Source organism: Musca vetustissima, unplaced genomic scaffold, assembly GCF_032173495.1.
Source record: "Musca vetustissima isolate MV318-11 ecotype Yass unplaced genomic scaffold, APGP_CSIRO_Mvet_v1 utg16716, whole genome shotgun sequence".
NCBI classification, from domain to species: Eukaryota; Metazoa; Arthropoda; class Insecta; order Diptera; family Muscidae; genus Musca; species Musca vetustissima.
In genome coordinates, this window is record NW_026874817.1 from 89,643 (window position 1) to 107,514 (window position 17,872).

The 17,872-nt window shown below is 34.0% G+C and overlaps 1 protein-coding gene across 1 annotated transcript in view; it reads left to right on the forward strand.

Moving 5' to 3' along the window:
• The first annotated feature begins 2,358 nt into the window (after positions 1-2,358).
• The window catches only part of LOC133336848 (uncharacterized), a 50,114-nt gene continuing 34,600 nt past the window's right edge, over positions 2,359-17,872 (forward strand). Inside the window, exon 1 of the mRNA XM_061545124.1 lies at positions 2,359-2,671. Within this exon, the coding sequence (XP_061401108.1) occupies positions 2,359-2,671 (313 nt within the window). The remainder of the gene's footprint in view (positions 2,672-17,872) is intronic.

Sequence of the window (17,872 nt, forward strand, 5' to 3'; positions counted from 1 at the left end):
TTTTTTCAAGCACCACCAACAGAGGCGTGGATTTTTTTAAAAAATATTTTTTCAAGGCGTGGATTTTTTAAAAAATATTTTTTCAAGGCGTGGATTTTTTAAAATATATTTTTTCAAGGCGTGGATTTTTTAAAAAATATTTTTTCAAGGCGTGGATTTTTTAAAAAATATTTTTTCAAGGCGTGGATTTTTTAAAAAATATTTTTTCAAGGCGTGGATTTTTTAAAAAATATTTTTTCAAGGCGTGGATTTTTTAAAAAATATTTTTTTCAAGGCGTGGATTTTTTAAATAATATTTTTTCAAGGCGTGGATTTTTTAAAAAATATTTTTTCAAGGCGTGGATTTTTTAAAGGCGTGGATTTTTAAAAAATATTTTTTTCAAGGCGTGGATTTTTTTAAAATATTTTTTTCAAGGCGTGGATTTTTTAAAAATATTTTGATCAAGGCGTTTTTTAAAAAAAAAATATTTTTTTCAAGGCGTGGATTTTTTAAAAAAATATTTTTTTCAAGGCGTGGATTTTTTAAAAAATATTTTTTCAAGGCGTGGATTTTTTAAAAAATATTTTTTCAAGGCGTGGATTTTTTAAAAAATATTTTTTCAAGGCGTGGATTTTTTAAAGAAATATTTTTTTCAAGGCGTGGATTTTTTAAAAAATATTTTTTTCAAGGCGTGGATTTTTTAAAAAATATTTTTTTCAAGGCGTGGATTTTTTAAAAAATATTTTTTTCAAGGCGTGGATTTTTTAAAAAATATTTTTTTCAAGGCGTGGATTTTTTAAAGAATATTTTTTTCAAGGCGTGGATTTTTTAAAGAATATTTTTTTCAAGGCGTGGATTTTTTAAAGAATATTTTTTTCAAGGCGTGGATTTTTTAAAGAATATTTTTTTCAAGGCGTGGATTTTTTAAAGAATATTTTTTTCAAGGCGTGGATTTTTTAAAAAATATTTTTTTCAAGGCGTGGATTTTTTAAAAAATATTTTTTTCAAGGCGTGGATTTTTTAAAAAATATTTTTTTCAAGGCGTGGATTTTTTAAAAAATATTTTTTTCAAGGCGTGGATTTTTTAAAAAATATTTTTTTCAAGGCGTGGATTTTTAAAAAAAATATTTTTTTCAAGTCTTAAATATAGGCGTGGATTTTTTAAAAAAATATTTTTTTCAAGTCTTAAATATAGGCGTTTAAATAGTTTTTAAAGTTAAAGTAAATTGCAAAATATTGAAATATTAAAAAAATAAAAACAAAATTAATTAATCGTAGCTTCCACTCAATGTTAGTTACAGATGTAAAATAAGAAAAGCTACTATCTTTAATAAGAAACTCTACTCATTTCTAGTTGGAAATCATGATCATGTTAGCCCACTCAAATGTTAAAGAATAAATGGTGGGGGGAAAGCTTTCACACTTACCTACTCTTTCTTTCGCTCTCTATGACTCTCTCTCTTTTCTGACACCAAACAGCTGGGTCTTGTTGATCAATTTTACCTCTAGCAGCTTGGGTTTGTGGCAACTGACAACTTGGCTAGCTCCCCATTGCATTAAGAGTTTAACCGGCCAATAACATATCAGCCTTGGCATTGACTTTGACTTCTTCGTTCGTTCGGTCGGTCGTTTTTCTTGTCTACAGCTGTTCAGCCGTTTGTTGGCTAAGAGCAAACCAAACACCGAAGACCATACATCAGTTGTTGAAGGTTTCGGCTAACAAAAGGTTGTGTTTCACGGGAAAAATACCAAAACGTCGACACGCGTAGGTTTTCTTCCACCAGAAGAAAAAAATTGCCTGAAAGAACAAAGAAATAAAAAAAATTTAAGAATTTGTTGCGCTTGAATCTAAGAATAAAGAATGCATAGTGTGAAGAAGAAAATAATAAAAAGAAATTAAAAGAAAATATAAATTAAATAAACAACGAAATAAACCCTAATTGAAAAGTCGTGTTTGTTGCTTAAGTCTTTTATTTTTGATATCGGAGAGAAGAAATTAAATAACAGCGGGTTGCAAGTTCGAGTTAAGTTCTAAGCTGTAAACTTGATTGAATGTTGAAAATCTAGCAAATCACTTGATTGATCATAAATTTTACAAAAACAAAAAAACAAGTGTAGTAGACAAAGTCCATTAGCTGACCCCAGGTTATTCATTCTATCCCTCTGCCAATCATCATCATCAGCAGCAGCAGTCATTGTTGGGGTTTTGAATTTTAAAAATATTATTATAAAGGCAATTCACAACTTAATCACATGCGTGTTTAATGCCAATTTCTGTGTGTGTGCATTATTTAATTTTTATTATTAAAATAATTACGACAAAAAAGATATAATAAATAACAAAAAGTAAAAAAGGCAAATAAAATATTCTTTACAAAATGAGTGTGCATCCAGCGTGTAATGATCAGCGGAACAATTGCAATGCAAAGAAACAGATCTCATCAAGACAGGCCTCCCCTTTGTGCATTTTTATTTGCACACTGTTGCTGGCCATTATTGGCAGCAATCATCATCATCAGGTGGTGGCTGAGGCATCTCCCGCCACTGCTGGTGGTGGTGGCATTAAAGGATTACGCATGCGTTCACCGAAAATTGCTCACATTCACGTGCTGCAGGCAGTAGCCGAAAGTTTACCAAAGAATACAGAAAATCAACAAAATAGTGAAGGAAAGAACCCAGTGGGTAAATATGGTAAGTGGAAACATAATAAGATTATGTCGTTAAAAGTTAAAAAAAATACTCTAAATTTTATAGGATTTCTTAAAAAATGCTCTATTATAAGCGTAGAGTTCTTCAAAAAAATATTCCATACTCTATTATAGGAGTGCATTTTTAATATTATGTTCATTCTCCTATTATAGGTAGGAATGTTAAAAAAACTATATTTCTATATTTGTTTAGACATATTTTGAAGGCTTATCAATAGACGTGGATTTTTACATTTTTTACGGCATAGCAATAGGCGTGGATTTTTTTTAAATATATTTTTTAAGACTTGTCAGTAGGCGTTGATTTTTTTAAAATATTTTTTCAAAGCTTATCAAGAGGCGTAGATTTTTTACAGATTTTTTTTCTAGGCTTATCAATAGGCGTGGATATTTTAGAGATTTTTTTCTAGGGTTATCAATAGGCGTGGATTTTTTTTATAATTTTGTTTTAAAGGCCCATAGTAGATAATTTTTTTAAAAATATTTTTTCAAAGCTTTTATAAAAGCGAGGATTATATTATTATTATTATTTTAAGGGAACATTTTTTCATGCATTTTTTCAAAGACTATCAGAGGCGTGGACATTTCAAAAATATATGTTTTCTATGGCTATTGTCGTGAATATTTTAAAACATATTTTTTCAATGATTATCAGAGGCTTGGATTAGGCATAGATGTAGGCATTTATACCTGTAGGCATTTATACCTATAAGCTTCCACAAATCATCTACGAAGTTGTATCCTCCACTCTCTCCAGTTGTCGTATACATTCACTTCCAAAGGAAAGACCTCATAGTCGGTCTAAAAAACTTCCTTCACACCTTCTGTAAGGGCTCAATCCAACTGGTCTATATAAACTTCATCCTGCCCTCGTCGAACTCATCAATAAACACTCGCTTCACCTCTCTGCCGTCAGCTCGTCTATAGAGACTCCCTTCAGCTCGTCTATGGAGACTCCATTCAGATAGCCTATAGGACTCCCTTCAGCTCGTCTATAGTGACTCCCTTCAGCTAATCTATAGAGACTCCCTTCAGCTCGTCAACTGAACTCAGGAAAATATGATTTTGAAAATATGCTAGAGAAGAAAGAGGAGCTGTTGACCTTTAATCAGTTAAAAAGATGCAAATGTGGCCCAGACTTGTAGTGTGTAGGCTATCATATGGTTGGGCCCGTCCGACAGCAACGCTTACTGGTTTTAAAAATGTTTTTCAATGATTATCTCCCTGATGCATATGTATGGATTTTAATGACTATCACAGGCGTAGATTTTTATACCCTACACAACTATGTTGTCAGGGTATTATAGCTTTGTGCAGCCCCAAGAGTTTGTAACACGACGAAATATTGGTCATAGACCCACCATTAATTATACCGATCGTCGTATCTCGACTAGCTGAGTCGATCTAGACATGTATGTCCGTCCGTCTGTCCATGTAGGATGGGTTCTGGCCAATGAAGACCCCTATTGTTTATTGTAAGATCGATTAATATTTAGCGGATGAAATGGACAAAAACTTTATTTTTGTCTGATTTTCTGGTGGCTCCAGAGTCCGCAATTATGGCCCAAACATTGCAAATTTTTACATGGAGAAGGGGATCGGGACAAAGTATAAGCGTGCCTGTTTTGATAAAGATCGTTAGTATTTAGCGGGTCAAATGGAACTTGACTTTTGTGTGAAAAATGACCAAATTTGCACTCTATGGCGTATATATTTACTCCTGAAGGACTTGAAGCCGAGATGTTGATAGTATATTTAAGAGGAGTAGTTGACCTTTAAATTGATTGTCGTATGTACTCGGATGTGGGAGTTACACTTAAATATTTACCGGTGCTTGCATATTCAGATATTAGTTATTAAACCATTACCATAATAGAGGACGGAAATATAACGCTTATCGCTTTGAAATGTTCCATGAGATTCCAGTTATGGTCAAGGACAGCGCCTATAATTTTCGGTGATGATCAGAATATTAATTTTGGGATGAAGTGAACCGAAAACTTAATTTTTTTGTATTTTTCAAATCGATCTATATGCCACTGTTATACGCCGAACATCACCGTACAACCCACGGTGAAGGCAATCTGGACAATTAATTAGCAGGGCTGTACTGAATATTAGAAATATTCGGAAAATATGTCAGTGTATGTAAGAGGTGCTGTTGACCTCTAATCGGGCAAGTGGTATAAATATCCACAGAAAGTTATAACTCCGTCGTAGTTGTGTAGGGTATCGTATGGTCGGCCCCGTCCGACTATACTGCTCCGCTCACTGGTTGTTTAAATAGTTTTTCATTATTTAATGCGTCTTGGCATTATTTATAGATTATTGTTAAGTAGAGATTTAAATTTAAATTGTTTGCCATATAAGGGAACCCCCATTCTCGGTGTTATTTTTTTTTATTTTATTCAAAACCGTTGGAATTTTCGGATTCCGATGTTCCTGTGAGGAGTTATCACGGCAGCCATCTAAAATAAGGACTTTAATTAAAAAAAAAACAACAACAAAACAATAACAAAAATTTTTTGTAAATTATTTTTCTTTTCTTTTAAATTTTCAAATATATATCTGCAAAGTTACAAACCTTAACAAGCAGTGGTATTGACTTACTTACTTACATAAGCTGAGCTTTGAAAAGATTTCCAGGCCTTTTGCGCAGTTTTTCCAATTTGAAAGACCATTTTCGGCAATGTTGGCCTTCCGCTTCTGCGTGAACCACCAGCTGGTTCGTTTTTTTTTTTTTTTTTTTGCCTTCTGGGCTGGTGCTTCTTTATCCATTCTCGCAACATGACCTAGCCAACGTAGTCCCTGCAGCTCAATACGTCTAACAATGTCAATGTCCGAGAATATCAACTCATGGTTCATTCGACGGCGATATTCACCGTCAACGCAGATCGGCCCATAGATCTTTCGGAGAATTTTTCTCTCAAACACGAGCTACCTCATCTGCTTGCGAAAGTACCCATGCTTCAGATCCATATAACAGCACGGGTAGTATCAGCGTCTTGTAGAGTGTGAGTTTGGTGTGGCGGGAGGTGGCATTTGTTTTTGAGTTGTTTGCTCAGACCATAGTAGCATCTGTTGGCCATCACTATCCTTCTCCGAATTTCAAAACTGATGTCATTCGTTTTAGTTATGGCGGTACCAAGGTATATAAAATCCTTAACTACCTCGAAGCTGTAGTTCTCAACTTCCACAGTTGGTCCGAGTCTACTGGACGTCTTGCGATGGTATCAACCATCAGCTTTGTCTTCTTGCCGTTTACTGCCAGACCCACTGTGGCAGACTCCTTCTAAATTTGTTCAAATGTGGCTGTTATCGCCCTCGGTGTTCGACCCATTATGTCGATGTCATCGGCGTAGACGAGTAACATGTGTTGTTTGTTATGACCTTTTCCATTAGGATGTTAAAATCACACGACAAACTGTCACCTTGTCTGAATCCTTGTTCGGTATTGGAGGGCTCCGATAGGTCCTTTCCGACTTCAACTGCTGATCTTGTGCCAGTTAAAATTAATTAATTTTGCAGGAATGCCAAACGCAGATATGGCTTTAAACACCTCTGAACTAATAGGGCTGTCGAATGCGGCTTTATAGTCGACGAATGGGTGGAATGTGTCGATGTGTTTTTCGTGGGTTTTTTTCAGGATTTGGCGGAGAGTGAAAATCTGGTCAATGGTTGATTTGCCAGGTCTGAAGCCGCATTGGTATGTTCCAATAATGTCATTGACCATTGGCTTCAGTCGTTCACACAGTACGCTGGATAGCACTTTATATGCGATGGGAAGGAGACGTATTCCTCTGTAGTTGGCACATATCGTCTTGTCTCCTTTTTTTGTGCACGGGACATAGGGATTGATTTACCAGGCCATTGAAAATCTGGAAAAATTTAAATCGAGAAATCGGAGGTTCCCTTAAAGTTTTTTTCCTCTAAAAACAATATCGAAATTTAAAACCACTTTGTTGTTATTATAAAACATGTTTTGACAATGCAATATTTAAGGGTCTTGATTATGTTGCTTAAAAATCGTATAATTGCAATTGATATAATTTAAGGTTAATTGTAATAAATCAAAAAGATCTCTTAAGCAGCAAATATATAGTTTCACCAAAAAAACTTGAAGTTGCAAAAAAGTGAAACGTTGTTTTTTTTCTGTACATAAAAATTTATATTTGAAAACGTTTGCAAACATGATTTACATGCCCACACAACCGTGATGCCTCCACTTCTTTGCTAAAAAATACTATTTAGTAATTTATTGCATATATAACATAACATTTACAACAAATTTTTAATTAATTTCATTTTATGGGCAACTTCGGCCGATCATTCACACCTCAGCCTAGACTAATGTGAAAATGTGCAGCAGCAGTGGCAGTGGCAGCAAACAAGCCAAAACATGCAACGTTTTCAAATTATTAAGCGATTGAACACTTGTAATTAATTTTTTAATTTTTTCGATTTTGTTTTTTTCATTAACATTATTTTGCAATTTATGTTGCAAATGTTTTTTACAACATCAAATGGTCTGTGTGTGTTTTGGATGGTTACTTTCGTTCGTCCGTTCATTCATTCATTCAGCCATTAACGGTGGAGATTGCCAATAAAATCGAACGAATGACTCTACCAATAATAAGTTTGGATATTTTTTTTGGCGATTTTCTACACCTTGGCAATAAATGACAAATGGTTGCTGTTGATGAATGAAAAAAAAAATAAAGAAGAGAAGATAAGTAGCTATTGATGTTGAAAAACTATTCGAACTAAATAGCAGTCAATAATAGCAAAGCGCATAAACTCTGAAAATTTCAAAGCGACTGAATTTTAGCTCTGCAGTGTCGATTTGCTTTGGATGATAAAAAATATAGTGGCCAAACTAAATTTCACTTTCTTTCAGTTTTTTTTGTGGTTAGAAATTTAGATTGATTTTTTGGTGTTTGAAAAGGGAATTTTTATTCGAAATTCGGAATTTAGAGGAGCAGTATTATTTTTTTGTTCAGTTTTTTTTTTCAAATTTGTCAAAATTAATTGTAGTTGTGATCGAGATTTGCAACAGATGGATTTAAAAAAGATTTGGAAATGATGTTATTTTCTTGTTTTAGAAATTATATGTGTTTTTTTTTTTAACTCTATGATTTGAAAATTAAATAATAAACCCCATCTGTTCGGCTTGGCTCAAAAGGCCAACATAACATGTTAAAATTTCCAAAACAAGAAAATGAAATCATTTTCCAACCTGAAAACCATTATATCATTTTTGTTTTCAAAAGCCATCTTGTCTCTACAGGTATTTTGGAATTGTGGCGGTCTGCCCTTTTATTTCTTTTTTAACCATCTGGCCTATAGCCAAGGGCGCCGCATGCCATTTTTAAACGAGCTTAAAGTACTTTAAATTTTATGATTTTATTTTTTTATGATGCACTTTCTTGTCTAGCTCAAGTCTGGCATGTTTTCTAACAAAAAACCAGAAACCAAACTTTATGTGTTGATTTGACCTATCACCTCTTCATAAAATGTTTTTTTTAACTTTCTTTGGGGTTGGAACTTTTGTAGAGTAATGCTGTAATAAGAAAATGCTGTAATAAATTAAGAAAAATTAAGGGTTTAATTATAATTTTGTTTAAGTTTTGCCGAATCGCTCTTTCCCTTTGCATAGATCTAAGAGATCTGTTTTGTGATACAATCTACAAGCTCAGAGGGAAATTTAAATATCCTACTATGTCCTTTTATGTCCTTTTTTGATATAGCGCCCTGGTAAGGGCTCTGACGGTTTTTTCTACTGAAAGCATGGTCATTTGGAATTTGATAATAAATATAACTTCTTTCAGAACACTTTTTACCCTCAGCCTTATGGCTAATGAGGATATATACACTTTGCTACGGCAAAAATGTGCCTCATCAAAATATTGGTTTCGGATCAAATCCGTTTCAGACTCCGTTTGGAGTCGATTTATACAAAAGATCGTCTGTCTGGTCTGGTCATATTTGGCATCAAATCGACATTCCACACAGTTGTTATTGGAGTAACAATTTGTCAAAATTTTGACCAGACGAAATTTTCTCTATAGAAAAAATCTCCTCAAGGACCTGACGAATTTTTTTACAGAAAAAAATCTGCTCAGACGACTTGACAAAATTGTTTCTATAAAAATACTGTCTTCAGATTCCGGATGATTTTTCTATAAAAAAAACCTCCACAGGGACCCGAGGAAACTTTCTTCAAAGACCTCAGGAATTTTTCTACAGAAAAAGTCTTCTAAGAAACAAATATTCTCTGGGACTTGATAAAATGTTTTCTATGAAAAAAACTGTCCTCAAATTACTGATGATTTTTCTACAAATAACAAAAACCTGACCTCAGATTCCTAATGATTTTTCGACAAAAAAAAAAAACTTCTCAGGGACCTGAGGAAACTTTCCTTAAGGAACCTAGGGAATTTTTCTATAAAAAAGTATTTCCTAAGGGTCCTGACGCTTTTATTCTATAGCACAAATTGTCAGCTGGGTTACGATTTGAACTTTGCACAACCTAATAAAATTGGAAGATGGGATTTATCGGTCCACTCCTTCTAGTACCACCCACACAAAAAGGTCTAAATTTTGAAAACTAGTTAATCTCATACGGGGCGAAGATAATATTTTTTTTTCCTTTTTAAATAATTTTTTTAAGAGCCAATTTACGCTTAGATTGTTTTAAAAAAGTTTTTCAAGGCGTTCCTTAGGCTTAGACTTTTTTAATTTATTTTCCATGGGAATCCACAGGCGTAACTTTTTTTAAATAATGTTTAAAGAACCACAATAGGCCCGTATTTTTTTTAAAAATTATTTTCAAGAGCCTTAATTAGTGTGGATTTTTTAAAATAATTTTTTGAACCTAAAGAACCTCGATAGGCCCGTATTTTTTAAAAATTATTTTCAAGAGCCTTAATTAGTGTGGATTTCTTTTAAATAATTTTTTGAAATTTTCTAAAATTTTTTCTATAGTAAAAAAATTCCTTAGGGACCTGACGAAATGTTGTTCAATAGAAAAAAAATTTGCTCTGAGACCTAAGTGTTCTTTTTTTTCTGTAGGAAAAAGGTAGTCCTCAGGATCTTGACAATTTCTTTCTATCGGAAAAAAGTCTTCTCAACATGTTTTCTATAGAAAAATCTTCTCAGGGACCTCACGAAATTTGTTTATAAAAAAGTCTGCTCAGGCACTTGACAACATCTTTTTAATATGGAACAACTGTCCTCAGATTTCTGATGATTTTTCTATAAAAAAAACCCCTACTCAGAGACCAGAGGAAACATTCTTCAAAAACCTGAGGAATCTGTCTCCCAAGGGTTTCACACGATTTTTTCCCCATAGAGCAAATTGTCCGCAAACCATAGGCTGAGGATCAAAATTATTATTTTTAACAGAGATGTTCGCTACACAAAAAGAACCCATAGTACAATATTAATTCGAATTCAATTGAAAAACGTGACCAACATCCTCGAAATACCGAATATTGAGGCTATCGAGAAGTTATATCAAAACGTGGACCCCATTTGCAATATCAAAAATCCTAGAAGTACTAGCAATGTATGTGCAAAATTTCAGAGCCCCATCTTAAATACTTGCGATCTCTATCGGGATTTCAACTGATAGGCGGATATGGTGACATAGAATTTTATTCTGAACAAGATTATGGGGCCTTGGTGATCCCACCTTTGACACCCTTAAGCATAAACAAAAGACAGTGACAACCTGTGATAATAACCCATAACCTGACAAATTATTCGAAAACAATTATGAAAAATCTAAAGTAAAGCAAGCTTCCTCGTTGTGTGCCAATAAAGCACGCTGGACGTTGGACGATGCACGTTGGGTGTTAATGAAGCAAGTCCCACTAAGAATATTAATTGTGTCATACAGAACTACTAAAAAACAGACAAAAATTAGGTCATTCATCCAAACCTCCAACACATTGGCCAAAACCTGACCTTCCATACGATAGGTCCATATTACCGATCTATAGATCAATTATAATAATCGAATGGTCAAAGATATGTCAAGATATGACTATCAGAAAGCTAGAGTCAATATTTCATACCATTACAAACTATATTACTCTCTCTCTCTCTCTCTCTCACAGCTTTAACTGTATATGGTATAAGGTACATATAAAGTCCCATTCAAAGTTCATACCAAAGAGGAAACCCCCCACAATCAAATAACCGCATTCAAAACAAAACCAAATTTCAAATATGAATCGCTGCTTGGTTGTTCCAATCAAATAAAACAATTATGGACAAAGAAGAAGAAAGTGTGCTTACAACAAAAAGCGAAACAAAAAATATTTTTTTATTCTAAAGAATAGTGAGTGAAAAGCCCTACCAATTATGGTTATAGTTAGGAGTGCGTAGAAGAAGAATGAATGATTAATGAACGGCCTTTTAAACTTTCTATAATTATATTTAAATTAATACGGTGCCGAACAACCGTTGGCAGTACACTTCCCAAAACTGCAGGAAAGGAAAAACAAAAACAACAACAGCAAACAATCAAATGAAATGCGTTCGGCTAAGGTCATAACAAAGCCAAGTTGAAATTAAAAAAAAACGACAATTTTATAATTAAGATTTATTTATTTTTAATTTAAAAACCTTCCACGAGGTTTCCACTTTTAATAGCTTCTTCTTTATTTTTATATAATTTTAAAAAGTCACCATAGAAAATTGTTATTATATTTTGAAAAAGAAGAAGAAAAAAATTTAACTTCCACCGAAGAAGACGGAGCTCCCTTTTTGTTGTTTTGTCGAGTAAACAAATCAACTAAAAATTTGCCGCATAGTGACTCAGTCAGTAGCATATATGTAGTTGTGCTATATCTACTATGTACTCGCGTGTGTCTGAGCTTTTGTGCAAAGAACAAAACAATGGTCGATTAATTTCGGCATTTCACCATTTGAGGACCGGTGTGCAGCTACCACCACTACCGCCGCCGCATTAGGCAATTGTCCGTAAAAATTTAATATGTAATTGTCTATTGTTCTCGACCACGAAAGCGATCTAAACCAACAAAAAAAAGGAAAACAAAAAATCATAACAAAAACTCATTGAAGTTAGTTGAGAGTGAAAGTTGCAAGTTTTTGTTTTTTTTTTTTTGTTCTCCTCTATTTCTTTGGTATAATATTTGTGGTAGCTTCTTCGTCTTCTTGACAAATCACCGTGTTTCGAAATGAAAAGAATTTTGAATGGTTTTGGATTTTTGTAAACCATAATGTACAGCAAAAAAAAAATTTCAGCCATTTTTAATTGAGATTTTTTCTAAAATCGCACCCAAACCCAAAAATGTGGAGCGATATTGACGATTCTCAAAATACTGCAATTTAGAGGACAGAATCATATGAGACTATCACCAATGTACACAAGATTTTATTTCGAGGGTGGAAGCTGCTGGTTCAATGTGAAAATTGTCATTGCAGAAAAAAAATGTTTGTATGCGTATGTCCCTGGAGCCTATATCTAAACCAGGACCAATATTGATTGCATCGTGTTGGAACTACCGAACATTTAAAGTTATCATTATATGAGGTGCTATGCCCAACATTTTTACATTACGCTCAATATTTATCAGTGAGCGGAGCAGTATAGTCGAACGGAGCCGACCATATGATACCCTATAGAATTTCCATGAAAATCGAACTTTCTGTGGTTCAATATTTTGAGCTAAAGCAACATTTCGCGATATTTGCACTTGTTCTTGACCGACTAGAGGTCAACAAATATTACTAATATTCAGTACAGCCTTTCTAATTACTTGTCCAGATTCCGTTCACCTTGAGTTTTGTTGTTATGTTCGGCTTATAATTGTGGCCTATAGATCGAAGCGAAAAAACACACAAAAAATTAAGTTATAGGTCCACTTCATTCAATAATTATTATCTGATCATCACCGAAAATTATAGACGTTGTCCTTGCCCATACCTGGATCCTCATAGAAAATTTCAGAGCGCTATATTTCCGCCCTCTAGTGTGGTAATAGGTTACTAAATAATATGTGAATACGTAGGCATAAAAATACCTTTAGGGTATAAAAATACCTTTAAATATTTAAGTGTAACTCCCACATCGGAGTACATTCGAAAATATAATTGGTATTAATTTAAAGGTCAACCACTCCTCTTGGATATACTATCAACTTCTCGGTTCTATGTCCTTCATTAGTAAATATATACGCCATAGTATACAAATTTTGTAATTATACACACAAAAGTATGGGTCCACTTGACCCGCATAAATATTGACCGATCTTTATCAAAACAGGCATGCTTATTCTTTGGGCCGATTCCCTTCTACATGTAAAAATTCGCGATATGAGGGTCATAATTGTGGCCTCTAGGACGGCCAGAAAAACAGAGAAAAAAACTTTTTTGGTCCATTGCATCCCCCTAAATATTAACCGATCTTTACCAAAAACAATAGGGATATTCATAGGTCAGAACAGGTCCTACATGCAAAATTTCGTGTAGATTAGTACATTACTATGGCCTGTATCGTGTTTGCATATTAAAATGGACAGACGGACGGAGGGACACACATGTCTAGATCGACTCATCTAGTTGAGATATGGCGATCGGTATACTTTAAGGTAGGTCTAGGACTATTACTTCGAGGCTTTACAAATTCTTGGGGCTACACAAAGCTATAATACCCTGACAACATAGTTGTGTAGGGTATAAAAATACCGAAAATGGGTAGGTATTGCTATATGGGAGCTAGGACTAAATGCGGACCCATATAATGCATTCTAGAACCTGACGTTCTAGTTTTATTTTAACTCGATATCCTCCGAAGGTAGAGTGATTACAATAGATCGCTAAATCAGCAAAATCGTCTTTATATATCTATCCCCAATATTATTGTGGAATACGGCTATATGGGGACACACCCAAAATGAACTCATCTATGGTTGTCTAGAAACAACGCCTCCTTAATTTTGTTTGCATGGTTATATGACGGATATGAGGGAGAAAGAAAATATTCCTGAACGGGAGAGAAAAATTTATTTATTTTAGATTTATCCAATGGTTTGTGGAAACCCTATGACCCCAAAAGGATTGACATGAAAAAAATCAAGATTGCATAATACTTTTAGTTTTAAATTGTGATATTTTCTTTTTATATTCAGTCACTGTTCGCTGTCCAGCCTCTTCACCTTCTTCACAATCTATACAGTAGGCATTTTAAAAATATAAGTCCGCATAAAAAATCAATAACTTTTTTTTGGCAAAATTTCAGTTTCATCCAAGCAAACAATCGTCATCATCCTTAGCCAAATATATATATTTTTCAATACCAACAATATCTAGTGGATCACAAGGGAAAAACAACAACAACAATGACTAGAAGAAAAGCATATCAAATGATGCGGTTTGCCAGACAGTCATTTCTTACAAAAAAGGTAACATAAAAAGATGCCGTGTTGCAAAACCACAACATTGTAGAAACTATGTGACAGTGAGGTCCAAAGTCAGATGGTTACAGTCTCATCTGCTTCATTGTATTATTTGTGGAATGATTGCAAGGAATTAATATACAAAATGTATGGTAGAAATGGACTGGGTTGGATGAATCGAATGCTACTGGATTGGAAATTAATTCTCAATCTCCAAAGCTTGCTTAATAAATCTGCAAGCGATGTTGATTAATTTTATATAAATATCCCTAGAAAAAATCGGTAGATATTTGAGAATAACATATTTTTGGAAAATATGGCGCCCAATGATAACTAAATTATCTCAAAACTTTTATGATGTCGTACATATTTCCCATGCAGAAGGAAAATTCTTAGATTATTGTTATTCTCACACTGAACATTTCAGAGGCAGAGGACTTATCTACCTAATCTATATATAATATTAGAAATTATATTTATATATAAAAAAACTAGAATGATCAGCAAAGAATCGAAAACTTGAAAAATAATTTACGTTGAAAAAATATCTGTCGGAGAATCTCAAATCTGCTTTAGCCTGTCCTAGGTGATTAGGTTGCCATCTATAGTTGTCTAGAAACAACAGCTCCTTTAATTGTGTGCAATGGTTGGTATTTTGGCTCAGTTAGTATTGCCAATGCTAACTAATTATTCATAAAACTTATATGATGGATTACATTTTTCCCATGCCGAAAGATAATTTTTGTTGACTATAGGAAATTCTTTGATTAATATTATTCTCATTCCGAACATTTCAGAGGCTGAGGACTTAGTATATTATACAATATTATTAAAAAATTATTCTTTATATAAAAATAACTAGAATGATCAGCAACGAATCGCTGATCTTCCCTAACTAACAAAATTGTCCAATACTGTCGGAAACATTTTAGGTTACGGTGCTTACATCATATGCTGTAGCCTGTCCTAGGTGATGATGCTGCCATCTAGTGTTGTCTAGAAACAACACCTCCTTGAATTTTATGCAATGGATGGAGTTTTGGCTCAGTTAGTGTTGCCATATTCTTCATGGTGGTGCTATATTCTGCCATTTCTATTTTGTGTTAACCTCATCTTACTGATAAATCAATTTTCACAATCAGAACTAATTTTTCTTAAAACCTCTATGGTTGATTAAATGTTTCTCATACAGAAAGAAAAACACCATACGCTGAAAAAATATCTGGCGGTGGATCTTTAATCGGCTGCTGCAGCTTGTCCTAGGCGATACAGCTGCCATCTGTCGTTGTCTAACAACCACACCTCCTTAAATTGGAGTCTTGGCTCGATTAGTGTTGCCATTTTCCTCTTGGTGGCGCTATCTCCTGTCATTTCTACTTTGCGATATCCTCCTTTATTTTAATATAAAAAATACTAGACTGATCAAAATCGAATCACTGATCCTTCCTAGAAAAGAAATTAAGTCTACGCTAAAAAAATTATCAGGCGACACTTCTTAAGTTGATTATGTTATTGTAGTCTGTCCTAGGTGATAATGCTGCTATGGCTCAGTTAGTGTTGCCATGTTCCTCTTGGTGGCGCTATCTTCTGTAATTTCTACATTTAGTATTTTGCTATAGAGGTAAACTAGCTTATATTTTTCCAATATATATATATATATATAAATATATATTTCTTTTATATAAAAATACTAGAATGATCAGAAATTCATCACCGATCTTTTTTAACAAAGAAAAGCCCTATACGCTGAAAAAATACCTGATGGTGAATCTCAAATCGTCTGCTGTAGCCTGCCCTAGATGATGAGGCTGCCATCTATCGTGGTCTAGAACAAACACCTTGAATTATGTCTTGACTCAATTATTGTTGTCATTTTCATCTTGGTGGCGCTATTTACAGTCATGTCTGAAAGAAGTCTGTCTCCTACGTTGGAAGGATTCAAGTCCGGGACCCATTGGTCGATATTCTGAGACTCTATTTTTCCTAGCGAAAAAATCCACCAACGCTGAATAAAATATCAAGCGGTGGATCTTATGCTTACAGAAAAATATTTAAGGGACCTAAATAAAATTGTTTTTTATATTTTTTTAATCCCTAGTCTTGAATCCTGTCCTAGGTGATGAGGCTGTCATTTATCGTTCTCTTGAAAGAACACCTATTGTCATTCCTGAAAGAAGTGTGTCTCCAACGTTGGAAGGATTCGAAATCCACCAACGCTGAATAAAATATCAAGCGGTGGATCTTATGCTTACAGAAAAATATTTAAGGGACCTAAATAAAATTTTTTGATATTTTTTTAATCCCTAGTCTTGAATCCTGTCCTAGGTGATGAGGCTGCCATCTATCGTTCTCTAGAAACAACACCTATTGTCATTCCTGAAAGAAGTGTGTCTCCAACGTTGGAAGGATTCGAAACCGGGACCCATTGGTCTTTATACTGAGACTCTATTTTCCGTAGCGAAGAAAATCCCCTACACTGAAAAAATAGCGGTATATCTAAACTTAAAAAAAATATTTTAAGCACCTTAACAATTGTTTTTAGTTTTTGTTTTTTTTTTCACATACAAAAAATCCCTAGGTTTTGAATCCAATTTTACTATTCATTCTTAAGCAATCTGCATAACCCTATCACGACCTATTCTTCGAGAATGTATCGTATTAGAAAACAATCAAATTTTGTCTTTTTTTATTGCTCAGCAATTCATTGCGAAATTAACATTTAAAATTTATGAAAATTATGCAACCACTTTAATGTTCTGTCAAAGAGCCTCCCTCCTCTCTCTCGTTCTCTCTCATAAATTGTTACATTGTAAAGAAGAATTTTGTCTGCACATACATGTTGTGCCGAGCATCATTCGTATAAAGTTGTATGGGATGTTACTTCCTCACTCACTTCGTTCGTTCGTAAGTACCTACCATCCACATGTACAGTATGTAGTAGTACATAAATATTGTCTGGCCATTGATGTTGACATGGAACTTCATACACCAACCATCAGGATGGTAGTATATGTGCTTGGTGGAGGTAAGGGGCCTTGAATACCATCTTTGGATGTTAAAGGTAAATTAAAGTTTGTTTAAAGTCATTGTCTGGCAATGCTTGCAATGGTATGATAATGTTAGTGTATATACCCAATGGTGCAGGGAACTAATTGAGGGTGTCAAGAATTTATTAAATGAGAAAAGTAGAATAATCAATAACCTCTCTATAGGTTATTGATTGATGACTTGTTACGAATCATAGAAGGAACCTCTATAGAAAACTGGTAAGGACTATTGATAGGAAACTGTGGATGATTTGTAAGGAATACATTTTTGGGTAAGGATATTCTATAGTTCATTGGCAAGGATATTCATCCGAATCCACCTAAATTTGTAATAAAAAACCTGAACATGTATGGCAGGAAACAGCTTCACCTAGAGGAAAATGGCAACACTAAAAAGCAAGGGCCCAAACCACTGCAAAATACTTTATAGGCCATTGGTAAGGAGAATCTATAGAAATTGCTAAAGAGTTTCTATCCACATGAAATTACACTGTAATAACCAACCTCAGCAATAACAGAAAATAGGAAAGACAAGACAACTAGAGATGGCAGCATCATCGCCTTAAACAATTTTTCCGAACGACACAAATGTACTAATTGATCATTTGTGGAAAAAGAACTATTGGAACGAAAGAACCGGACTTAATACCTAACGTTCCTTTTGCGGAGTAGTTCATTTAAACTATTTTTTCCACAACGACACAACTCAAC